Here is a 25,939-nt window from a genome sequence, read left to right on the forward strand (position 1 = left end):
AATCAGCATTTTTATATCCTTTGGATAAAAATCTAGTAGTTAAATTGCTAGGTCATAGGGTAGTTTTATTTTTAATTTATTGAGGAGCCTCTATACTATTTTCCAGAGTGGCTGCACCAGTTTGCATTCCCACCAACAGTGTAAAAGTGTTCCCCTTTCTCTGCATCCTCAACCAACATCTGTTGTTGCCTGAATTGCTAATGTTATCCATTCTGGTGGGTGTGAGGTGGTATCTCATTGTGGCATTGATTTGAATTTCTCCAATGATGAGAGATGTGGTGCATCTTTTCATGTGTCTGTTAGCCATCTGGATGTCTTCTTTGGAAAAGTGTCTAATCATGTGTTCTGCCATTTATTTTATTTTTAATTATTAAAATTCTTAATGTTTATTTATATTTGAGAGACAGAGAGAGACAGAGCATGAGCGGGGGAGGAGCAGGAAGAGAGACCCACATAATCCAAAGCAGGCTTCAGGCTCCGAGCTGTCAGCACAGACCATGACGCGGGGCATGAACACACTAACCTGACCTGAGCCGAAGTTGGACACCTAACTGACTGAGCCACCCAGGTGCCCCTGTTCTGCCCATTTCTTCAGTGGATTATTTATTTGTGTGTCTGTGTTGAGTGTGATAAATTCTTTACACATTTTGAATACTAACCCTTTATCAGATGTGTCATTTGTAAATATCTTCTCCCCATTCTGTAGGCTGCCTTTTAGCTTTGCTGATTGTTTCCTTCACTGCGCAGAAGCTTTTTATCTGGATGAGCTCCCAATCATTCATTTTTGAAAATGTTTCCTTGTCTCCAGAGACATGTGTATTAAAATATTGCTACTGCCTAGGTCAAAGAGGTTGCTGCCTGTTTTCTCCTGAAGGATTTTAATGGTTTTGTTTCATGTCTCAAATTTAGCTGTTTCATCCATTTTGAATTTATTTTTGTGTATGGTTTAACAAAGGGGTCAAGCTTCCTTCCTCTGCATGTTGCTGTACAGTTTTCCCAGCACAATTTGCTGAACAGACTGTGTTTTTTTTTTCCATTGGATACTCTTTCCTGCTTTGTTGAAAATTAGTTGACCATACATTTGTGGGTCCATTTCTGGGTTATGTATTCTGCTACATTTTTCTATGTGTCTTTTTTTGTCCCAGTACCATACTCCTTAGATGATTACAGCTTTGTAATATGTCTTGTTCTTCCTATCCATGAGCATGGTTTATTGTTCCATTTCTTTGTGTCTTCTACAATTTCTTTCATAAGCTTTCTATAGTTTTCAGCTTACAGATCTTTTACTTCTTTGGTTAGGCTTGTTCATGGTTATCTTATGGTTTTTGATGCAATTATAAATGGGATTAATTCCTTGATTTCTCCTTCTACTGTTTCATTATTGGTGTATATATATGCAACTTATTTATGTACATTGATTTTATAGCCTGCTACTTTGCTGAATCTACGTGTCAGTTTTAGCAGGTTTTTGATGGAGTCTTTCAGGTTTTCCATGAAGAGTATCATGTCATCTGTAAAAAGTGAAAGTTTGACTTCTTTGTCAAATTGTATGCTTTTTTTTCTCTTTCTTCTCTGATTTCTGAGGCTAGGACTTCCTGCACTGTTTCACAACAGTGTTGGGAGTGAACATTCCTGTCGTCTTCCTGACCTTAGGGAAAGCTTTCAGTTTTTCCCCATTGAGAATATCAGCTGTTTTCCCTTCATATATATGGCTTTTATGATGCTGAGGTATGTTGTCTCTATCCCTATTTTATTGAGTTTTTTTTTAATCAAGAAAGGATGTTGTATTTTTTCAAATGCTTTTTTTACATCTATTGAAAGGTTCTATGGTTCTTATCCTTTCTTTTATTAATATAGTGGATCACATTGATTTGCAAATATTGAATCAACCCTGAAGCCTAGGAATAAATCCCACTTGATCATGGTGAATAATTCTTTTAAAGTAGTGTTGAATTTGATTTTCTCATATCTTGTTGAGATTTTTTGCATCCAGGTTCATCAGGGATATTTGCCTGTAATTCTGCATTTTAGTGAGGTCTTAGTCTACTTTTGGAACAATGGTTATGCTGGCTTTATAGAATTAATTTGGAATATTTCCTAACATTTCTATTTCTTGGAACAGTTTGAGAAGAATAGGTATTAACTCTTTTTTAAATGTCTAGTAGTAATCCCCTGTGATGTCATCTGTCCAGGGTTCTTCTTTGTTGGGAGATTTTTGGTAACTGATTCAATTTACTTGCTCTTTATGGGCCTGTTCAAATTTTCTATTTCTTCCTGTTTGAATTTTGGTACTGTGTGTGTCTAGCAGTTTGTCTATTTCTTCAAATTTGTCCAGTTTTTTGGCATTTAATTTTTCATAGTATTCTCCTATAATTATTTGTATTTCTGTAGTGTTGTTTGTGATCTCATTATATTTGTGATTTTACCTATTTGAGTCATCTCTCTTTTTTTATTTTTTTTTCAATATATGAAATTTATTGTCAAATTGGTTTCCATACAACACCCAGTGCTCATCCCAAAAGGTGCCCTCCTCAATACCCATCACCCACCCTCCCCTCCCTCCCACCCCCCATCAACCCTCATTTGTTCTCAGTTTTTAACAGTCTCTTATGCTTTGGCTCTCTCCCACTCTAACCTCTTTTTTTTTTTCCTTCCCCTCCCACATGGGTTTCTGTTAAGTTTCTCAGGATCCACATAAGAGTGAAACCATATGGTATCTGTCTTTCTCTGTATGGCTTATTTCACTTAGCATCACACTCTCCAGTTCCATCCACGTTGCTACAAAAGGCCATATTTCATTCTTTCTCATTGCCACGTAGTATTCCATTGGGTATATAAACCACAATCTCTTTATCCATTCATCAGTTGATGGACATTTAGGCTCTTTCCATAATTTGGCAATTGTTGAGAGTGCTGCTATAAACATTGGGGTACAAGTGCCCCTATGCATCAGTACTCCTGTATCCCTTGGGTAAATTCCTAGCAGTGCTATTGCTGGGTCATAGGGTAGGTCTATTTTTAATTTTCTGAGGAACCTCCACACTGCTTTCCAGAGCGGCTGCACCAATTTGCATTCCCACCAACAGTGCAAGAGGGTTCCCGTTTCTCCACATCCTCTCCAGCATCTATAGTCTCCTGATTTGTTCATTTTGGCCACTCTGACTGGCGTGAGGTGATATCTGAGTGTGGTTTTGATTTGTATTTCCCTGATAAGGAGCGACGTTGAACATCTTTTCATGTGCCTGTTGGCCATCCGGATGTCTTCTTTAGAGAAGTGTTTATTCATGTTTTCTGCCCATTTCTTCACTGGGTTATTTGTTTTTCGGGTGTGGAGTTTGGTGAGCTCTTTATAGATTTTGGATACTAGCCCTTTGTCTGATATGTCATTTGCAAATATCTTTTCCCATTCCGTTGGTTGCCTTTTAGTTTTGTTGGTTGTTTCCTTTGCTGTGCAGAAGCTTTTTATCTTCATAAGGTCCCAGTAATTCACTTTTGCTTTTAATTCCCTTGCCTTTGGGGATGTGTCGAGTAAGAGACTGCTATGGCTGAGGTCAGAGAGGTCTTTTCCTGCTTTCTCCCCTAGGGTTTTGATGGTTTCCTGTCTCACATTCAGGTCCTTTATCCATTTTCAGTTTATGTTTGTGAATGGTGTGAGAAACTGGTCTAGTTTCAAGCTTCTGCGTGTTGCTGTCCAGTTCTCCCAGCACCATTTGTTAAAGAGATTGTCTTTTTTCCATCGGATGTTCTTTCCTGCTTTGTCAAAGATGAGTTGGCCATACGTTTGTGGGTCTAGTTCTGGGGTTTCTATTCTATTCCATTGGTCTATGTGTCTGTTTTTGTGCCAATACCATGCTGTCTTGATGATGACAGCTTTGTAGTAGAAGCTAAAGTCTGGGATTGTGATGCCTCCGGCTTTGGTCTTCTTCTTCAAAATTACTTTGGCTATTCGGGGCTTTTTGTGGTTCCATATGAATTTTAGGATTGCTTGTTCTAGTTTCGAGAAGAATGCTGGTGCAATTTTGATTGGGATTGCATTGAATGTGTAGATAGCTTTGGGTAGTATTGACATTTTGACAATATTTATTCTTCCAATCCATGAGCAGGGAATGTCTTTCCATTTCTTTATATCTTCTTCAATTACCTGCATAAGCTTTCTATAGTTTTCAGCATACAGATCTTTTACATCTTTGGTTAGATTTATTCCTAGGTATTTTATGCTTCTTGGTGCAATTGTGAATGGGATCAGTTTCTTTATTTGTCTTTCTGTTGCTTCATTGTTAGTGTATAAGAATGCAACTGATTTCTGTACATTGATTTTGTATCCTGCAACTTTGCTGAATTCATGTATCAGTTCTAGCAGACTTTTGGTGGAGTCTATCAGATTTTCCATGTATAATATCATGTCATCTGCAAAAAGCGAAAGCTTGACTTCATCTTTGCCAATTTTGATGCCTTTGATTTCCTTTTGTTGTCTGATTGCTGATGCTAGAACTTCCAGCACTATGTTAAACAACAGCAGTGAGAGTGGGCATCCCTGTCGTGTTCCTGATCTCAGGGAAAAAGCTCTCAGTTTTTCCCCATTGACGATGATGTTAGCTGTGGGCTTTTCATAAATGGCTTTTATGATCATTAAGTATGTTCCTTCTATCCCGACTTTCTCAAGGGTTTTTATTAAGAAACGGTGCTGGATTTTGTCACAGGCCTTTTCTGCATCGATTGACAGGATCATATGGTTCTTCTCTTTTTTTTTTTTTTTTGTTAATGTGATGTATCACGTTGATTGATTTGCGAATGTTGAACCAGCCCTGCATCCCAGGAATGAATCCCACTTGATCATGGTGAATAATTCTTTTTATATGCCATTGAATTCGATTTGCTAGTATCTTATTGAGAATTTTTGCATCCATATTCATCAGGGATATTGGCCTGTAGTTCTCTTTTTTTACTGGGTCTCTGTCTGGTTTAGGAATCAAAGGAACACTGGCTTCATAGAATGAGTCTGGAAGTTTTCCTTCCCTTTCTATTTCTTGGAATAGCTTGAGAAGGAAAGGTATTATCTCTGCTTTAAACGTCTGGTAGAACTCCCCTGGGAAGCCATCTGGTCCTGGACTCTTATTTGTTGGGAGATTTTTGATAACCAATTCAATTTCTTTGCTGGTTATGGGTCTGTTCAAACTTTCTCTTCCTCCTGATTGAGTTTTGGAAGAGTATGTGTGTTTAGGAATTTGTCCATTTCTTCCAGGTTGTCCAATTTGTTGGCATATAATTTTTCATAGTATTCCCTGATAATTGTTTGTATCTCTGAGGGATTGGTTGTAATCATTCCATTTTCATTCATGATTTTATCTATTTGGGTCATCTCCCTTTTCTTTTTGAGAAGCCTGGCTAGAGGTTTGTCAATTTTGTTTATTTTTTCAAAAAACCAACTCTTGGTTTCGTTGATCTGCTCTACAGTGTTTTTAGATTCTATATTGTTTATTTCTGCTCTGATCTTTATTATTTCTCTTCTTCTGCTGGCTTTAGGCTGCCTTTGCTGTTCTGCTTCTATTTCCTTTAGGTGTGCTGTTAGATTTTGTATTTGGGATTTTTCTTGTTTCTTGAGATAGGCCTGGATTGCAATGTATTTTCCTCTCAGGACTGCCTTCGCTGCATCCCAAAGCGTTTGGATTGTTGTATTTTCATTTTCGTTTGTTTCCATATATGTTTTAATTTCTTCTCTAATTGCCTGGTTGACCCACTCATTCGTTAGTAGGGTGTTCTTTAACCTCCATGCTTTTGGAGGTTTTCCAGACTTTTTCCTGTGGTTGATTTCAAGCTTCATAGCATTGTGGTCTGAAAGTATGCATGGTATAATTTCAATTCTTGTAAACTTATGAAGGGCTGTTTTGTGACCCAGTATATGATCTATCTTGGAGAATGTTCCATGTGCACTCGAGAAGAAAGTGTATTCTGTTGCTTTGGGATGCGGAGTTCTAAATATATCTGTCAAGTCCATCTGATCCAATGTATCATTCAGGGCCCTTGTTTCTTTATTGACTGTGTGTCTAGATGATCTATCCATTTCTGTACTGGGGTGTTAAAGTCCCCTGCAATGACCACATTCTTATCAATAAGGTTGCTTATGTTTATTAGTAATTGTTTTGTATATTTGGGGGCTCCGGTATTCGGCGCATAGACATTTATAATTGTTAACTGTTCCTGATGGATAGACCCTGTAATTATTATATAATGCCCTTCTTCATCTCTTGTTACAGCCTTTAGTTTAAAGTCTAGTTTGTCTGATATAAGTATGGCTACTCCAGCTTTCTTTTGGCTTCCAGGAGCATGATAAATTGTTCTCCATCCCCTCACTCACAATCTAAAGGTGTCCTCAGATCTAAAATGAGTCTCTTGTAGACAGCAAATAGATGGGTCTTGTTTTTTTATCCATTCTGACACCCTATGTCTTTTCGTTGGCACTTTTAATCCATTTACATTCAGTGTTATTATAGAAAGATACGGGTTTAGAGTCATTGTGATGTTTGTATGTTTTATGCTTCTAGTGATGTCTCTGGTACTTTGTCTCACAGGATCCCCCTTAGGATCTCTTGTAGGGCTGGTTTAGTGGTGACAAATTCCTTCAGTTTTTGTTTGGGAAGACCTTTATCTCTCCTTCTATTCTAAATGACAGACTTGCTGGATAAAGGATTCTCGGCTGCATATTTTTTTCTGTTTAGCACACTGAAGATCTCGTGCGAATCCTTTCCTGCCTGCCAAGTTTCAAAAGAGAGATCTGTCACGAGTCTTAAAGCTCTCCCTTTATATGTGAGGGCACGTTTATCCCTTGCTGCTTTCAGAATTTTCTCTTTATCCTTGTATTTTGCCAGTTTCACTATGATATGTCATGCAGAAGATCGATTCAAGTTACGTCTGAAGGGAGTTCTCTGTGCCTCTTTGATTTCAATGCCTTTTTCCTTCCCCAGTTCAGGGAAGTTCTCAGCTATTATTTCTTCAAGTACCCCTTCAGCACCTTTCCCTCTCTCTTCCTCCTCTGGGATACCAATTATGCGTATATTATTTCTTTTTAGTGTATCACTTAGTTCTCTAATTTTCCCCTCATACTCCTGGATTTTTTTATCTCTCTTTCTCTCAGCTTCCTCTTTGTCCATAACTTTATCTTCTAGTTCACCTATTCTCTCCTCTGCCTCTTCAATCCGAGCCATCGTGGATTCCATTTTGTTTTGCAATTCATTTAAAGCGTTTTTCAGCTCCTCGTGACTGTTCCTTAGTCCCTTGATCTCTGTAGCAAGATATTCTCTGCTGTCCTCTATACTGTTTTCAGGCACAGCGATTAATTTTATGACTATTATTCTAAATTCACTTTCTGTTATATTATTTAAATCCTTTTTGATCAGTTCATTAGCTGTTGTTATTTCCTGGAGATTCTTTTGAGGGGAATTCTTCCGTTTGGTCATTTTGGAGAGTCCCTGGCGTGGTGAGGACCTGCAGGGCACTTCCCCTGTGCTGTGGTGTATAACTGGAGTTGGTGGGCGGGGCCGCAGTCAGACCCGATGTCTGCCCCCAGCCCACCGCTGGGGCCACAGTCAGACTGGTGTGTGCCTTCTCTTCCCCTCTCCTAGGGGCGGTATTCACTGTGGGGTGGCGTGGCCCATCTGGGCTACTTGCACACTGCCAGGCTTGTGGTGCTGGGGGTCTGGCGTATTAGCTGGGGTGGGTAGGCAAGGTGCACGGGGGCAGGAGGGGCAGGCTTAGCTCGCTTCTCTTTAGGTGATCCACTTCAGGAGGGGCCCTGTGGGAGCGGGAGTCAGATCAGCTGCTGGAGGTTTGGCTCCACAGAAGCACAGAGTTGGGTGTTTGGGTGGAGGGAGCAAGTTCCCTTGCAGGAACTGGTTCCCTTTGGGATTTTGGCTGGGGGATGGGCGAGGGAGATGGCGCTGGCGAGCACCTTTGTTCCCCACCAAACTGAGCTCTGTCATCTGGGGGCTCAGCAGCTCTCCCTCCCTTCGTCCTCCAGCCTTCCCGCTTTCTGAGCAGAGCTGTTAACTTATGACCTCCCAGACGCTAAGTCGCACTTGCTGTTGGAACACACTCCGTCTGCCCCTCCGCTTTTGCCAGCCAGACTCGGGGGCTCTGCTTGGCCGGCAGGCTGCCCCTCCGCCCCGGCTCCCTCCCGCCAGTCCGTGGAGCGCGCACCGCCTCGCCGCCCTTCCTACCCTCTTCCGTGGGCCTCTCGTCTGCGCTTGGCTCCCGAGACTCCGTTCTGCTAATCTTCTGGCGGTTTTCTGGGTTATTTAGGCAGGTGTAGGTGGAATCTAAGTGATCAGCAGGACGCGTGATGAGCCCAGCATCCTCCTAAGCCGCCATCTTCCTCTCTTTTCTTTTTGAGGAGTCTGGCTAGGAGTTTATACATTTTGTTTGTCTTTCATAAAACCATCTCTTCATTTAATTAATCTGTCTACTTTGTTTTTATTCTATATCGTTTTTTCTGTTCTAATCTTTACTATTTCCCTTCTTCTGCTGGTTTTGGGTTTTATTTGCTGCTACCTTTCTAGTTCCTTTAGGTGTAATGTTAGGTTGTGTATTTGGGACATTTCTTACTTTTTGAGATAGGCTTGAATTACAGTGTATTTTCCTCTTAGGGCTGCCTTTGCTGTATCCCAAAAGGTTTGGACTATTGTGTTTTCATTTTCATTTACTTCCATGTATTTTTAATTTCTTCTTTATTATACTGTATAACCTATTCATTCTTTAATAAGATGTCATTAACCTTCATGTATTTGAGGGCTCTCCAATATTTTTTTTTCTTGTGTTTGATTGCAAGTTTCATAATGTTGAAATCTAAAAATACACATGGTAAAATCTCAATCTTTTTGGACCTGTTGAGGGCTGTTTTGGGACCCAATATATGATCTATTTTGGAGACTGTTCCATGTACATTGGAGAAGGATGTGTATTCTGCTGCATTAAGATGAAATGTACTGAATATATCTATTAGGACCATCTGGTCCAATGTGTCATTCAGAGCTATTATTTCCTTATTGATTTTCTGCCTATATGATCTGTCCATCGTTGTAAGCAAAGTACTAAAGTCTCCTATTATTACAGTATTTTTATCTATTACTTTGCTTATGTTTGTAATTAGTTGATTTACATATTTTGGTGTTATCACATTAGGGGCATAAATATATAGAATTTTTAGCTTTTCTTGATGGATAGGCCCCTTAATTATGATATAATGCCCTTTATCTCTTGTTACAGTCTTCGTTTTAAAATCTAGTTGGTCTAATAAAAGTATGGCTACTCAAGCTTTCTTTCTTCTTTTTTTTTTTTTAACAGGAGACGATCAAATTTAATAGGTGTATATACAGGGAATCCACATAGAGGTGGAAATTCCAAAGACTGTCAGGCAAGATGAGGTACATATGTGATCTGGAACTAAGGAAAAACGGGTAGGCACCTGGAGCTTCCTAGGAAAGGAATGCATTTTACAGGGTTATAAGAGTACATATTTGATAACTAGAGGCTTGTCCTACCTCACAGATGGGTCACTCAGATAAACTTTATCTTGGTTAATAATTCAAGCTTTATTTTGACAACCATTAGAATGATAGATGTTTTCCGTACCCTCACTTTTAGTTTGCAGGTGTTCTCAGGTCCAAAATGAATCTCTTGTAGGCAGAATATAGATGTATCTTGTGGGTTTTTATACATTTTGATACCCTATGTCTTTTGATGGGGGCATTTAGTCTATTTACATTCAGAGTGATTGTTGAAAGATATGAATTTAATGCCATTGTGTTATCTGTAGATTTCATGGTTTTGGTGATGTTCTCTAGTCCTTTGTAGTTTCTTCTGCTTTCCACTCAGAGTCCCCGTCAGGATCTCTTGCATATCTGGTTTATTGGTCATGAACTCCTTCAGTTTTTGTTTGTTGGGAAAGTCTTTATCTCTCCTTCTATTCTGAATGACAGCCTTGTTGGATAAAGGATTCTTGACTGCATATTTTCTTAGTCAGCACATTGAATATTTCTTTCCACTCACTTCTGGCCTGCCAAGTTTCTGGGGACAGATCTGATACTAACCTTGTGTGTCTACTCTTGTAGGTTAAGGACCTTTTGTCTCTAGGTGTTTTCAGAAATCTCTCTTTACCTTTGTATTTTGCCAGTTTATGATATCTCATGGTGTTGACCTGTTTTTGTTGATTTTAAAGAAGGTTCTCTGTGACTCTTGAACTTTGATTCCTGTTTCTTTCTACAGATTAGGGATGTTCTCAGGTATAATTTGTTCAAATAAACCTTCTGCCCCTTTCTCTCACTTTTCTTTTTTTGCACTCCTATGATAGAGACATTGTTTTGTTTCATGGAATCACTTATTTCTCTAATTCTCCCTTTGATCTAGTAATTTCTTTTCCTTTTTTTTAACTTCATTATTTTCCATAATTTTATCTTCTATTTCACCTATTCTCTTCTCTGCTTATTTTATCCTTGCCATCACTGCATCTAGTTTATTTTGCATCTCAGTTATAGCATTTTTAAAATTCATACTGACTAATTCTTAGGTCTTTGATCTCTGCAGCAAGAGTTTTTCTGGTGTCTTTTATACTTTTCTCAAGCCAAGTTATTAGTCTCAGGACTCTTATTCTACATTCTTTTTCAGATATATTGTTTACAACTGTTTTTGATCAATTCTTGGACTGTGATTTCTTCCTGAATTTTCTTTTGGGGAGAATTCCTCCATCTTGTCATTTGGCTACATTTCTTGCTTGTTTTGCTTGTTTTGAAAGTTTGTTATGTGTCCTGCACCTGAGAGTGGTAGTATATTACAAAGGTGTCACACACTGTCCAAGGCTTAGCACTCCAGGAAGTGTTTTTGGTGTATGTTGTGTGCACTCTGTTGTTGTGTTTTGGCTGCTATATCCCACTGGTCAGTATTCTGCGAGTTCCTCCTTACTCTTGCTTGTAGTAGTGGTGTTTGGACCTTCAACCATGTGTGCTTTTATTTCTTTGTTGAAATAACCTTGGGGGGGGGAGAAAGTGGTGAGGGGGAAGCCTGATCCCATAAAAAGAGGAAAATAAAATGAGAGAAAAGAAAACCAAAGCATCAAAAAAACTATGAGGCTAAATCCAGAGAAAGAGAAATGAAAATGAAGAAGAGGAAGAAATAGGAAAGGTGAAAAAATAATAGGAAAAAAATCTATCTATATGTCTATCTATCTATCTATCTATCTATCTATATTGTCCAAGAACAAATCAGAAACCATAGGCTTAATTCCAAAAGAGAAAAGAAGAGGGAGAAGTGAAAAATCAAATCAAATAATAAAATAAGAAACAGTTGCTTGTTGGTGCCTAGGATCTGTGGCTATGCTGGTTTGTGTGAAATGCCGGCTGTGTTGGGTCCATCAGGCTTGCTCCAGTAAATAAGCAGTTGACAGGCACAGAGGGGCGGGATTTGATTTATTTGATTGTATCTTGTCTTCACTGGGGGCCACTGTGCTGTTCTGCTCTCTAATGTCCAGCATGTTGGTTTTTGGGGGGAAATGGCGACACCCCAATTTTCCTCTCCAGACCCAATATCTCAACCCAAGCTGTTCAGGCAGCCCTCACAGAATAGTGGGAACTATCATTCTGCCCTGCTCCACAGTTCTCCTGTGCCTTCTAGGAGCTTAGCTGGGATTCAAAGGACCCAGCTCTATGCAACTCCTCTTCCCTGTTCCAAAGTAGAGTCACTCCACCCAAAAGGCTTTTGGCTTTCACCTGCAGGGTCATTTTTCATTGAGGAGGCAATAAACTATCTTTCCAAATTACTCCAGGAAAGGGACTGTTGTTTCTCAGTGCACTCCTCAGATTGCTACACCACACTATGCACACCAGGGTCATCTCCCTCTTTCCCAGAAGTGCAAGCCATGGCTCCCAGCTTCACTTCGGAGAAAGTCATGCGCTTTCCCAAACCTCCAAGTTTCAGCTCCTAAGGCTGTTTGCAAAAGAGAAACTGGCACTGTTGGTATTTCTTGTTCTCCAGTCTGTGGTCCAGAGAGGTTTCCCTCTTATACTAACTCTATGGTGCACACCCACCACCCATCTCTCATTCTCTCCTTTTTGTCTCTCCACAGAATGGGTTCCCTCCCTTCCATGGCTATGTTGCTTTATCTCCCCAATTCACATACATGCACCTTGATCCTACCCAGCTGTCTCCCTCCAACTGTGGAGATCCTTCTGCAACTCTGCAGATTAATTTCCTCTATGTTCCAAGTGATCTGTCCTCAATACAGCTGTGTTTGAAGGATGAGGAAAATCCCAGTCCCCCTACTTCTCTGCCATCTTCTCTTTATTGCTACTTTTTAAGATTTTAATTCCTATGTGTCTTGGTGTGAACATCCTTGGGTTGAATTTTTAAGGATATCTCTGTACCTCCTGGGTCTGTATATCTGTTTTATTCTTCAGATGAGGGAAGTTTTCTTTTATTATTTCTTCAAATAAATTTTCATCCCCTTTTTCTCTTTCTCCTTTTTCTGGGATCCCTATAATGCAAATGTTATTATTCTTGATGGAATCACTGAGTTCCCTAATTCTATTCTTCTGCTGCATATTTTTTCTCTCATTTTTCAGTTTGGTTATTTTCTCTTACACTGTCTTCCAGGTAACTAGATCATTCCTTGCTTCCTTTAGACTGCCATTTGTTCCATTAAGTGTATTTTCATTTTATTTATTATGTTCCTATCTCTGATTGGTCCTTTTATTAATATCTTTGCTAAGGGTCTCACTGATGTTCTCAACTCTTATCAAGTCCAATGAGTATCTTTACAATTATAACTTTATATTCTCTATCAGGCATATTACTTATATCCATTTCCCTTAGGTCGCTTTCTATGATTTTTCTCCCTTCTTTTATTTGGGATATATTCCTCTGTATTCTCATTTTGTCTAATTCTCTGTTTCTATGTTTTGAGAAATCCAGATACATCTCCTGGTTTTGAGGATAATGGCCTTATGAAGAAGAGATTCTGGAGTTACCTGCAGTGCAGCTTCCCCTGTTCCCCAGGACTTGGAGCTTCAGAGTGTCTTTTATGTGTGTTGCTTATGTCCTGGCCACTTTTTCCTTTAGTTCAGTTGTCTGCTGGATCCCGCTTTGCCTGTTGTGGGCAGTGTTTGGTCCCAGTCAGGGTGGGGTGTGTTTTATCAGGTTGCACGTTGGTCTGCTTAGTAAATGAGACCTGCTACTGCCAGCACCAAAGCCGAGGACCCACAAAACATGAACGTTGAAGATGTGGTGTTGGTAGGGTTTGTTCCAGTCTTCTGCAGAGGGAAGCCCATATTGTGGGGACTGAGGCAAGTGTGACTGTGAAGGCAGATTTGCTGAAGTATGTGAGAATGAAGCTTGTTTAAGCAAGTTAGCTAGTGAATGTGGGTGCTTCGCTACTTCCTGCAGCTGACTGTGTGTTTATGCTGGAGTGTTGTGGTGGGAAATGGAGACTTTAAACTTCTTTCTTTCTGGAATAGTCTCCCTATACTCCCAACTTCTCCAGGACTTACTCTGTGATGAATAAATAACTCTCCTTTTTGTATGCCCCAGACTTTTTTTTTTTTCAAAGTGCTTCTCTGCTATATCTCCGGGAGCTGTTTGCCATGCTGTCACTTTAAGGGCATGGACTCAGCTTCCTAACACCCTCAAGGCTCTCCCAGAACTGAGAACACAATTTTTGAAATTACAGACTTTTTAAAGACCCACTGGTTGTAGGAACTCAAGAAATTCAGCTCCTCTGTTTCAAAGCCAAATATTACTGGGTTTCATCTTCTTCATTTAGGCTTCCCACTGTGACAGTCTGTTTCATGCCCTTCTCTGTAGCACTGGCTCCCTCCTTACCAGAAAGGGCCATGGCCTATTTCCCTTCCAAAGGTCATTTCTGTCCATCCTCCATTCTTTGATGCAACTTCTTCTCTATCTTTCATTGTAAAGTTTGTTCTACCAGTCTTTGGGTCATTTTTTTGGGTTATCTGTACTGATGTATTTTCTAGTTTTATCCCTCGGACCAGGCAAGCTTAGTGTTCTCCTACTCTGCTTTCTTCACAGCCTCTGGCAAAAATAATCATATTTCTGACTTTGTTGTTTACCAGCTATATTATTTTGAGTGACATATTTAACTTATCTGAGAATCTGTTTTCACACATTTAATTGAATCTATTGCACTTGAGTAATGAAATCTATTGCACTGAGTTGTTGTAGATATTGAATGAGATATTGTATATACAATTACATACATAGGTATTTTCCATAGTAATAGTATATTATTATTATTACCATTATTTTTTAAGTTTATTTATTTATTTTGAGAGAGACAGAGACAGCACGAGTGAAGGAGGGGCAGAGAGAGAGGGAGACAGAGAATCCCAAGAAGGCTCCACATTGTCATCGTGGAGCCCTATGCAGGGCTTGAACACATAAAACCGTAAGATCATGACTTAAGCTGAAACCAAGAGTTGGATGCTTAACTGACTGAGCCACCCAGGTGTCCCTATATTATTATTATTATTATTACCATTATTATATCAAACAATTTTGAAACAATGTTCTTAGGGAAAATATTAACTACTGTATTCACCAAATGTTTTGTGCTTTAATTGTATATATAGGTATCCTAAATCTGTTTGGCTATGTTGGGATCTTGTTCAGGAAAGGCTTGGGAATGCAATACAAATACCTATACCTGCAGTATCTTGTGGGAAAAGAAACGATAAAGACCAGAAGTCTATCATACTAGATCATAATTCAGGTTGCAACAGGTTTGGATACCACAAAAGGATGATAGATTCAACATTTACACAAAGGAATTCTTTATCTGAGTTTTCTTGCTATGTTCTGTTCATTTGGGATGGGCTGTTCAGTGAACTCTTTTGATGATAATTTACTCAAGACCATTGAGTAGTATATCCTTTTCAGGAAAGCCTCACCAAACTTCAAGATGTGATTCTTTCCATGTGAATTACATGAATTTGTTATGTCTGAATGTGACTGAAGCTGCCCACTGTGATCACTGACATAATCTTGGGCAAGAGACTCTCAGAGTCACAATAAATCCTCATTTCTGTACTATCACCATGTTCTCAACCTTTATGGTACCCAAATTAGACCACTTCATGATAAACTGATAGTGATTAAATGAAATAGCTTTTTCAGTTCTTATACACAGTCTTATTTTTTCCCCAGATCTACACGAGGGAGATTTGAGGGATATCTGCTATATTGAGAAGCAAAGGTCTTCTTTAAAGACAGTTATAGGGTCAAGTCTGTGGTAACCTTCAAGTATGCTGTGTACGTCTTCATCTCTTGGATTTTTTTTTTGTCTCCTAGGAGAAGGTTTCTTCCAGATTCTCATACTCAACTGTTTGTCAGTTCTGTTCCAAAAATATATTTCTGCTGGATCATATACAATCAGTTTACTAGTAATTTCCAGAAATGTTTGAAATCTTAATCATGTACACATTTTGAGTTATTTAATAACTCAAATCCCTAACCCACATACAAAAAAAAAATTACTTATATTTAATCTGAGAATCCAGGTCTAGACTCAAACTTCACAGGGAAAATTAATGGAGGGGAGAATGTTGGGGTCAAGGTATTTTATAGTTTTCTTTCCTCTACTCTTATTTTTTTAAATTAACTTTCATATTTGACATTATTCATTCTGTCCATCAACCACGTGGTCAGTATTAAACTCTCACTGCAATACGCGATAGTACTTCTCTTTCTCTCACCTTTTACCTTACATAAATTCTTTCCAGCCTGTTTTTATCCTTGAATCCATGATTTTCCATGCAGGTATATAAATTGTTGATCTGACTTTTTAAAAACATTTTTAATTTGCCAAACTAATGCCATGTGTTTTATTTGCATCATCCCATTCAATTATTGTCATGACCCACTGATGCAAACATCATTACTACTTTTTACAAAACAAGAAACAAGTCTTAGATTAATATTAACATTTCACTTAAATTACATAGCTAGTGAGTGTTAAAACTGGCATTAAAATCCAGGCAGATCCACCATGCTTGCAGTGATTATCCACCAGTGGTGATACTATTCTCCAAGGGGACAGTTGGAAATGGGGACTGTTAAAAATAATGACATACATAGAAGATGGCAAAGTAGACTTTATTCAAGGGAGACCGTGGCAATAGAAGTAGGCACCACTGCAATATGGTCTTGCAGCTGGGGACAGAGATTGGACTCAACTTTTTTTTTTTTAATTTTTTTTTAACGTTTATTTATTTCGGAGAGAGAGAGAGACAGAGCATGAACGGGGGAGGGTCAGAGAGAGAGGGAGACACAGAATCCGAAACAGGCTCCAGGCTCTGAGCTGTCAGCACAGAGCCCAACGCGGGGCTCGAACTCACGGACCGCGAGATCATGACCTGAGCCGAAGTCAGCCACTTAACTGACTGAGCCACCCAGGCGCCCCTGGACTCAACTTTTAATACAGCATAAACAACTGGGAATTTATAGCCAAGAAGCAGGATGGGGTGTGTGGATTAAAACTTACTAAGAGGAAACATCAAGGGTAAGGAAGGCTCTTGGCTAAACTGAATTAATAGGATTCTTGCTGAATGCAGGCCAAGGTGATCAGATATCACCTGGGTGGGGTGAAGAATGATGAAATCAACAAGATATTGAGAGTGATCAGATATCAAGTGTGGAGGTTATAGTTAAACGAATTAATCAGGGCTATTGCTAAAATTGGACAATGCATAGATGGACACGGAGGTCCATAAATAAGAGCCAGTTGAAAAATACTTCAAGGGAGCCTAAATAGGTTTGATCAATTATAGAATGTTTGTCAATTCTCCTTTATTCAAGAAAAGAAGATACATTTGTATTTTAATTAAACAATATAAGTCAATTTTCTCATTTAGCCAGCTTTTGTTCATTAAGGATCAGCTGAACCATCTTTTGATAATAGAGGACATTTGCTGAATGGCAAGAGCAGTCAGAAATGTAATTAAAGGAGATTCTATAAAAAACTTTTATTTTATAAAATAAAAACAAAAAGTAATAGTTGTAATTCAAGTTCTGACTTCAGAGAATAGCCAGTTGAGAAGATTTTTAGATGTTGTACTAGAAGCATCTTTAGAAGACGGAGTAGGGATAGCAGTGGCAATCTGATGAATTTCTTCTATTGCAGCTTGAATGTCTTTGAGGATGGAATCATGTGCTCCAGTGAACTTTCCTTGAGTGGCCCATAGAGCAGAAGGCACAAAGGTTGGTCATATGATTTGTTGTGGTGATAACTTTGAAGATTATATCAAGTTTTCCAATTTAAGCTTCCAAGATTTGGAAAAGGCCATTTTTAGTATTCAATGATGCTAAGTCAAACGTGGTGGTGGGAATTGGAAATACTAGCTAGAATATTTGCAGCCAGATAGAATTGGGTAAAGTAGAATAGAGAACCCACAAGGGTGCCATAGTTTTCTATTGAAATGTACAAAATTCTTTCTATACTTGTCATTTTTAAATTATTGTTTACAAAATTAGTCTTGTCTCATTAGATTTGGCCAGATTATTTACATAAATGCAGCAAAAATGACATTGATCACATAGGCCTTTTTGACTTTGCTTTGTTGGAACTTTGTTTTATTTTATTCATTTTATTTTTATTTTAAGTATAATTAACATACAGTGATATTAGTTTCAGGAGTACAACATAATACTTCAGCAATTTTATACATAATTCATTGTGATGATAAGTGTATCTACCATCTGTCACCAAACAAGGTTATTACAATCTTTTTGTCTGTATTCTTTATGCTATACATTTCATTTCTGTAACTTATTTAATTTATAATGAAAAATTGGTACTACTTAATGATTATTATTCATTTCTCTCATCTCCCCCCACCCCATCCACTTCCCCTCTGGCTGTATTGCCAGAATCTGTATTGATTCCTCTCTGTATTTAAGAGTTAGTTTTTTGTTCCTCATCTTTTACTTTCTTTTTTTCTGTTTCATAAATTTCATATGAATTAAGTAATATGGTATTTGTCTTTCTTAGTCTGAATTATTTCATGTAGAATTATACCCTCTAGATCCATTAATGTTGTTGCAAATGTCAAGATATCATTTTTATGACTAATATTCCACTGTGTGTGTTATATACATATATACCATATCTTTATCCATCCATCTACTCTTTGTTTTTTTCTCCATATTTTGGCTATTATAAATAATGCTTCAATAAACATAGGAGTGCATATAAGCTTTCAAATTAGTGTTTCTGTTTTCTTTGAATAAATAACCAATAGTGTATTTACTGGATCATATAATACTTCTTTTTTTTTTTTTTTTAAGAAACCTGTATACTGTTTTCCACAGTGGTTACATCAAGTTACATGCCCACCAACAGTTCATGAAGGTTCCCTTTCACTCCACATTCTCATCAACACTTGCTATTGATTGTCTTTTAGACTTTAGCCATTCTGACTGCTGTAATATTTCATTGTGGTTTGGATTTGCATTTCCCTGAATATTTGTGATTTGAGGCATCTTTTCATATGTTTGTTGGCCATCAGTATTTCTTTAAAAAAAATTTTTTTATGTTTGTTTATTTTTGAGAGACAGAGACAGCACAAGTGAGGGAGGGGCAGAAAGAGAATGAGACACAGAATGTGTCTATTTTTGTGCCAGTACCACACTGTTTTAATTACTCTAGCTTTGTAGTATGTCTTGAAAAGTGGAATTTTAACACCTCCATGTTTGTTTTTCTAAAATATTTTTGGCTATCCAGGCTCTTTTGTACTTCCAAACTTTACGATTACTTTTTCTAATTATATAAAAAAAAAGTGTTGGTATTTTGATATAAATGGCATTCGATGTACAGATTGCTTTGGGTAGTGTGGACACTTTAACAACATAGGTTATCTTAATTCATTATCATGGAATATTTTTGCATTTGTTTCTGTTGTCTTCAGTTTCTTTCATCAATGTGTTATAATTTTTAGAATACAGTTCTTTCACCTCATAGGTTAAGTTTGTTCTAACATATTTTATTGATTTAGGTGCAACTGTATATGAGATTGTTTTCTTTCTTTTTATATTAACTCATAAATGGTGTATAGAAATGCAACATGTTTATGTATATTGATTATGTATACTGCGCCTTTTCTGAATTCATTTATAATTAAGGCTTTCTATATATACTACAATGTCATCTATAACTAGTGACAGATTTATAGTTTCCTTACTAATTTGTAAGCCTTTTAGTTTATTCCCTTTTTTCTCTGTTGTTGCGGATAAGACTTCTAGTACTATGTTGAATAAAAGTGGTAGACTAAATGAAGAGGACTATGGCAGCATAGTAGGAGTACTCTAAGCTCCTCTCATCCTACCAACACATCTAGATAACTATCAAAATATCTTAAATACTCCAGAAATAGATTTTAAGACTTGCAGAACAAACTATACAACTAAAGGGAAGAAAACGCCACATCAAAGAAGGAATGAAGTGTGGAGATGGGGTTAAGGAGAAAAATGGTTCACAGGTGTTTTGTAGGTGAGAGGGGGCATGGTCCTGGAGAAGGGAAAGAGAGAGGACCACATAGGGGAGTGAATTATGATAACATTTCCCCAAAGCCAACGGCTTTGAAAACAAGAGGGCCTGAATTTTGTGGGTTCTTGCAACCAGTGGGGCTTAAAGCCTTGGGTTTTAAAGGTCAGTGGAGTTGGCAGTGATAGAGCCCAGAGGGCACTGTGTTGCTTCTGGAGAGAAGACAAACAACCTGGGAGCAGACAGCATGGAAACAGCAATCAGAAGAAACCCTGGAGTACACATTTGGGAGATTATTCAAGTTTCTTGGAGGGAGTAGCTGAGAGCCAGCATTTACGAAGACAACTTTGTAAACAATGGAGATGTCTGGTGCTATTTTCCTCCCCCATCTCTAAACATAAAGACAGAGCCATCTGAGATAAGCAGCTCAGTGCCCACACTGGCTGTCTAAGTTGTTTACACCAAGACCCAGACCTCTGTGTTCTGGTGGGACTGCTTTTCTCAGCCACAGCGTGGCAGGCCCCTCCCTCAGAAGACCAGTACAAATCCCTGTCCACACCATAATTCCTGATCAGAGAGTTCTGCAGGGCCTCAGTTCTGCTGGAAGTGGTGTCAGATCTCATTTCAGAAGCAAACCAGACCACACAATTAAAAATCACCACATTCAAACCAGAGACCACAAAATGCCCACAGGAGGAAAGGGGAGCCTGTGCAGACAACTGGTCTGAAAGACAGAGCAGCCAGACACAAGAGCAGAGTGTATGCATCAGAGCCCAAAGACACTCCTTGAAGTGCCAGACACTAGGCACTACATGACCTCTTCTTCACAAGGCCTATTCCTTTCAGGAGTAGGAGACACAACTGGGTTTTATAACACAGAATAAAATACAAGGACATATAAAATGCAGAGATGGAGGAATTTATCTCTAACGTAAGAACAAGATAGGACGATGGCCAGCGATTTAAGTGAAAAAGATATAAATTACACAACTGATGGATAATTTAAAACAACAATCATAAGGATACTCACTGAGCTTGAGAAAAGAATAGAAGACATTGGTGAGACCCTTATATCAGAGATAAAAAGTTTAAAAAAGATTCAATCAGAGATGAAGAATGCAATAAATAAGATTGGACACAGACTTGATGCAATGAAAAGCAAGATAAAAGAAGCAGAATGAATTAGTGAACTAGAGTACAAAATAATTGGTATGAAATGTAGCTGAAAAAAAGGAAGAGAAAATAATTATGCAACACAAGAATAGACTTGGGAACACAGTGACTCCATCAAACATAATAAAATTTGTATTACAGGAATTCCAAGAGAAGAAAGGAGAGAAAAGTGGACAGAAAATTTATTTGAGGAAATAATGGCTAAAAACTTTCTTAATATGGGAAAGGAAAGAGACATCCAGATCTAGGATGCACAGAGTACTCCCATCAAATCAACAAAAACAGGCCAACACAAAGATATATTGTAAATAAATTTGTAAATTACAGTCATAACGAAAAAAAATCTTAAAATCAGCAAGATGAGGGGCACCTGGGTGGCTCAGTTTGTTAAGCGTCCGACTTCAGTTCAGGTCATTATCTTGCAGTTTGTAAGTTTGAGCCCCACGTCAGGCTCTGTGCTGACAGCTTGGAGCCAAGAGCCTGCTTCTGATTCTGTGTCTCCTTCTCTCTCTGCCCCTCCCCCACTTGTGCTCTGTCTCTATCAAAAATAAATAAATGTATAAATTTTTTTTTAAAAAAATCAGCAAGATTAAAGGAGTCCTTAACTTAAAAGGGAAGACCCATAAGGCTAGCTGGAGATTTCTAAACAGAAATTTGGCAAACCAAAAATGAGTGGGATGATATATTCAGGTGCTGAATGGGAAAAATCTGCAGCCAGCATGCTGTATCCAGTAAAGTTATGTCAAAATACCAGAGATAAAGTGTTTCTCAGGCAAACAAAAATTAAAGGAACTCCTGACTGCTAAACCAACCCTAGAAGAAATATCAAAGGGGATTCGTTGAGTGCACAAGAGAGACTGTTATGCCCAGAATTCGTGATCCCCTAAGACCACTAGGGAGCCGAGTCCGATGCAAAAGCAAAGAGCCTTTATTCGAGCTAGCTCGAGCTCAATCCCCTACCTGCACCGACGCAGCGGTGAGATACCAGGGAGAGAGAGCGAGTTTCAAAAGGACAAAGGTTTTATTAGGGCCTAGGGGCAGTTGGTGAGGTAATGGCTATGGCCTCAGCCGATTGGCTGGGGAAGGGTCCTGGGGAAGGGTCCGAGTCCTGTTAGGCAGGTGAGGGGGGGGGTTACTCAAGGGGAGGAGGTGTGGTCAAGGTGAAGGACACAGAACAAGATGGAGTCGGCCGGCGTAGGCCCGCCCTTTCATTCCCCCCTTGTCATGTACCTTAGGGACCCAATCATGGGACCGGCTGCATTTATGGTGACAAGGGGAACAGAGTTTGGAGGTTTATGCAAAGTTCTGGGAACCAAGTGTCCCTGGGGTGGCTCTGGGACGTCTGATTAAGTATTGTCCCCGAGCTGGTGTCTATGATCTGCCAGGTGATGTTTTGGGGGGCGTGGGGACTCCCGGCAGCATGAGCAACGACAAGCAGAGTTAACAGAGTTACCAATATTAGGTAGGTCGAATGCGCTGTAGCTTGAGCTTGAGCAGGTTGTGTTGGTCCCGACTGATGGCCCATCGCGTGCCAACGTCCTTCCGGATCAAGGAGGGGTCCGCTGGCTGAGCGTGGGTGTGATGGACCCAGGTCGCGATGCCGTCTACCTTGAGAGCGGTGGGGGTTGTCAACACCACGATGTAGGGTCCCTTCCAGCACGGCTCGAGAGTCTCTCGGTGGTGCCTCTTGACGTAGACCCAGTCTCCCGGCCTGTACTGATGAGGTGTCGGGATCGGGCCAGCCTCGTAGATGGCACGGAGGTGCGGCCAAATGTCCTCGTGCGCCCTCTGGAGCCCGCTCAAGGAAAGGAAAAGTTCTTGATCTTTAAATTCAGCAATAAATTCAGCTCGAAGGCTGGGAATAACAGGGGGTGACCTGCCAAACATGATCTCATAGGGAGTAAAACCCAGAGTGTAAGGAGTGTTTCTAACCCGGTAAAGGGCGTACGGTAGGAGAGTCACCCAGTCCCCGCCAGTCTCCATGGTTAATTTGGTAAGGGTCTCTTTTAGGGTTCTATTCATTCTTTCTACCTGTCCTGAGCTCTGGGGCCTATAAGCACAATGTAATTTCCAGTTTGTTCCCACCGCCTTGGCTACTGCCTGTGTTACCTGCGAGATAAAAGCTGGTCCATTGTCTGATCCTACCATGGCAGGAAAACCATACCTGGGTAAGATGTCTTCTAGTAGCTTCTTAGCCACCGTCTGAACCGTTTCATGCTTGGTTGGGTATGCCTCCACCCAGCCAGAGAAGGTGTCTGTAAATACCAGGTCCTCGTGTAGTGCCTCGTCGAAGATCGTGGGTGAATTTTTGAATCCCTGAGGTAGCCGTGTCCAGGTGAGTTGCCCACTGTAGCCCTCCTCCAGATCATGCCACTCAAAGGCGAACAAGGGTTGGCTCTGGGGTGCCAACGGCAGACTGAAGAAGGCGTCCTTTAAATCTAGTACAGTATACCAGACCCTGGAGGGCGCCAAGGAGCTCAAGAGAGTATATGGGTTGGGAACAGTTGGGTGTATGTCTGCGACCCTCTTATTTACTTTCAGGAGGTCTTGTACCGGTCGGTAGTCATTTGTGTGAGGCTTTTTGACCGGCAGTAAGGGGGTGTTCCAGGCAGACTGGCAAGGAACTAGTACCCCTAGGCTTCATAGTCTCCAGATGTGTGGCTGGATCCCCTTCCAGGCCTCCTGAGACATGGGGTATTGTTTGATCCTTACCGGACTCTCTCCTGGCTTGAGCTCTACCAGGACTAGGGTCCTATGAGTGACTAGTCCCATCCCCCTTGTCTCTGCCCAAACCGAGGGGAATTCTTGTAGCCATCTGTCTATATTATCCTCTCTCGGGAGCGCCTCCTGGTGGAGGAGGTATTCATCCTCCAGTTTCATGGTCAGGACCTGGATGAGGTGGTCCTTGCCATCGGTGACCTGAGGCCCCCCTTGTCTGAAAGTTATCTGAGCTCCAATCTTGGTCAGTAAGTCCCGTCCTAACAGCGGGTAGGGGCATTCTGGTATTACCATAAAGGAGTGGGATACCCGGCCCATTCCCAAATCTACTGTTCTTCGGGTAGTCCATGAATACTGGCTCATACCAGTTGCCCCTTGTACCCAGGACTTCTTTTTGGCTAGTTTTCCTTGTGGGGTGCGGAGGACCGAATGTTGTGCTCCGGTGTCGACAAGGAAGTCTATAGGGGTCCCCTCCACTTTAAGAGTTACCCTGGGTTCGGGGAGAGGGTCCGAACCCCGACTCCCCTAATCACTTAGTTCATTTAGCTCTAGGACTTTTACTCGATCAGTCTTGCTTCCCTTCCCGCCGGCCCTTTTTGGACAATCTCGGGCCCAATGCCCTATCTCCTTGCAGTATGCACACTGATCTTTCTGCAGCCTCTGCTTCCCCCCCTTGGTGGTTCCTTTACCTTTCCTTGCATCGTCTGCCAGCTGCCGGAGACGGCAGTCTTGTTCTTCAGGGGAGTCAGCAGTGGTAGCTAGTAGTATTCTGGCCAGGTCTCGAGTCTGCTTACTGCTGGCAGCTGCCATGGCGCGAGCCCGCTTGTCCTCAGGAGGCTCCCGGTTATTATATACCTTTTCGGCTACCACCAGTAAGTCCTGCAGACTTTTTTCTCCTAGTCTATCTATTTTCTGTAATTTTCTCCTAATGTCTTTGGCCGATTGGTTTACAAAGGCCATGATAACAGATGCTTTGCTTTCCAGAGCCTTTGGATCCATGGGGGTATAGGTACGGAATGCCTCCATGATCTGCTCTAAAAAGGGAGCCGGAGATTCATCTTTTCCCTGTTGTACATTTCCTACCTTGGCCAAATTGGTTGGCTTTCTAGCAGCCATTCGGAGACCCCCCATTAGAGTCTGGCGGTAGACCCAGAGCCTCTTCTTACCTTCTGCCGTGTTGAAATCCCACTGGGGCCGAGTTAAGGGGAAGGAGGTATCTATCTGAGCCTGGTTGGTGGTGGGATTCCCGTCTGCGCCCGGAACTAGTTTTCGGGCCCCACTGAGGATTCTTTCTCTTTCTTCAGTCATGGACAGGACCTGCAAAAGCTGCTGGCAATCATCCCACATGGGCTGATGGGTAAAAAGAACAGAGTCTAATAAATCAATAAGCCCTGCTGGTTTCTCAGAAAACTTAGGATTCTGAGCTTTCCAATTGTAGAGGTCACTAGTGGCGAAAGGCCAATAGTGATGGGGCTGATTCCCCTCCGTGTCTGGGGGTCCAGTGGCTCGCAGGGGCAGAATAGTGGAGTCAGCAGTGGAGGCGGATTGCTCCCTCTGAGCCCTTTGTCTGGTAAAGGGCGGGCTTGCCCCTGGAGCGTTTCCGCCTCCAGCTCTCAGAACAACGTCTGCCTCCCCCAGAGGGGGAGGATGGTGTTCTTCCGGTATCCTAGAGGGGTTATACGGGAGAGGAAAAATTAATTCTTCTTCAGTACCCCCCTGTAGGACAGGGTAGAGGGGTGCTGAAGGCTGGGTAAGACTTTTCCTCTTCTCTGTCTCCTGCAAAGCAAGAATGGGTTTTGGCTCCGGAGGGAGCAGGGTTAGGAAGGGCTTAAGCTAAGAGGGTGGGTCTTCTACAAGGTCCTGCCAAGTGATAATGTAAGGGAGCTGATCAAGATGGCCCGTCTTAGGCTGAGAGATGATACTCCTGACTGGGTGGATGGTAGGGAGGTCAAAGGTCCCCTCTGGTGGCCATCTGACATTGAAAGTTGGCCACTCGCTAGAACAAAAAAACTGCAACCGACCCTTTCGGACTTCCACACTGAGGTTGTTAGCTCTTCCCGTCACATCCTTAAAGTGATCAATCATAATACTTAGAGGAGTAGTCTGAGTCTGTCCCATAACGTCCGTCCAGTAAGTCCACAGAACAAAACAGAGAAGCACAAAAACAGACAAACAGAGGGCCCCTAGAAAGTCTTCCAACTCCATGGAAGCAAAACTGAAAGCTAGCTTAGACATTTGAGGGGATTCCACGTCCCTCCAAAACCGATGAGGGGATTCCATGTCCCTCCAGAAGGGAGAATCGGAACGTCTTCTGAAACTCCCGTCCCGTGGTCCTCCAGTGCGTCCACTTAGACCGCGTCAGGCACTACCAGAATTCCAGAAATGAGCTCACACAGAAAAGACAGAACAAACAGACAGACACTAACCGTGGCCAGTCAGGCTCTCCAGGTCGGGGGTCCCTCGGGGGTCTTGGGGATCCTGGACGAGCCCCCAAATGTTATGCCCAGAATTCAT

General features: G+C 40.8%; 1 protein-coding gene across 1 annotated transcript in view; it reads right to left on the minus strand.

Annotated features, from left to right (window-relative positions):
• Positions 1 to 24,235, minus strand: part of LOC128773781 (uncharacterized) — a 266,607-nt gene extending 242,372 nt beyond the window's left edge. Inside the window, exons 1-4 of the mRNA XM_053891360.1 lie at positions 24,220 to 24,235; positions 24,115 to 24,136; positions 22,872 to 23,345; positions 21,844 to 22,505 (exon numbers count right to left, since the gene is read on the minus strand). Of these exons, the coding sequence (XP_053747335.1) occupies positions 22,166 to 22,505; positions 22,872 to 23,345; positions 24,115 to 24,136; positions 24,220 to 24,235 (852 nt within the window). The 3' untranslated portion in view covers positions 21,844 to 22,165. The remainder of the gene's footprint in view (positions 1 to 21,843; positions 22,506 to 22,871; positions 23,346 to 24,114; positions 24,137 to 24,219) is intronic.
• Positions 24,236 to 25,939: the final 1,704 nt, after the last annotated feature.

Source organism: Panthera pardus, unplaced genomic scaffold (genome assembly GCF_024362965.1).
Source record: "Panthera pardus isolate Hobbes unplaced genomic scaffold, ASM2436296v1 HiC_scaffold_27, whole genome shotgun sequence".
Lineage (NCBI taxonomy): Eukaryota > Metazoa > Chordata > Mammalia > Carnivora > Felidae > Panthera > Panthera pardus.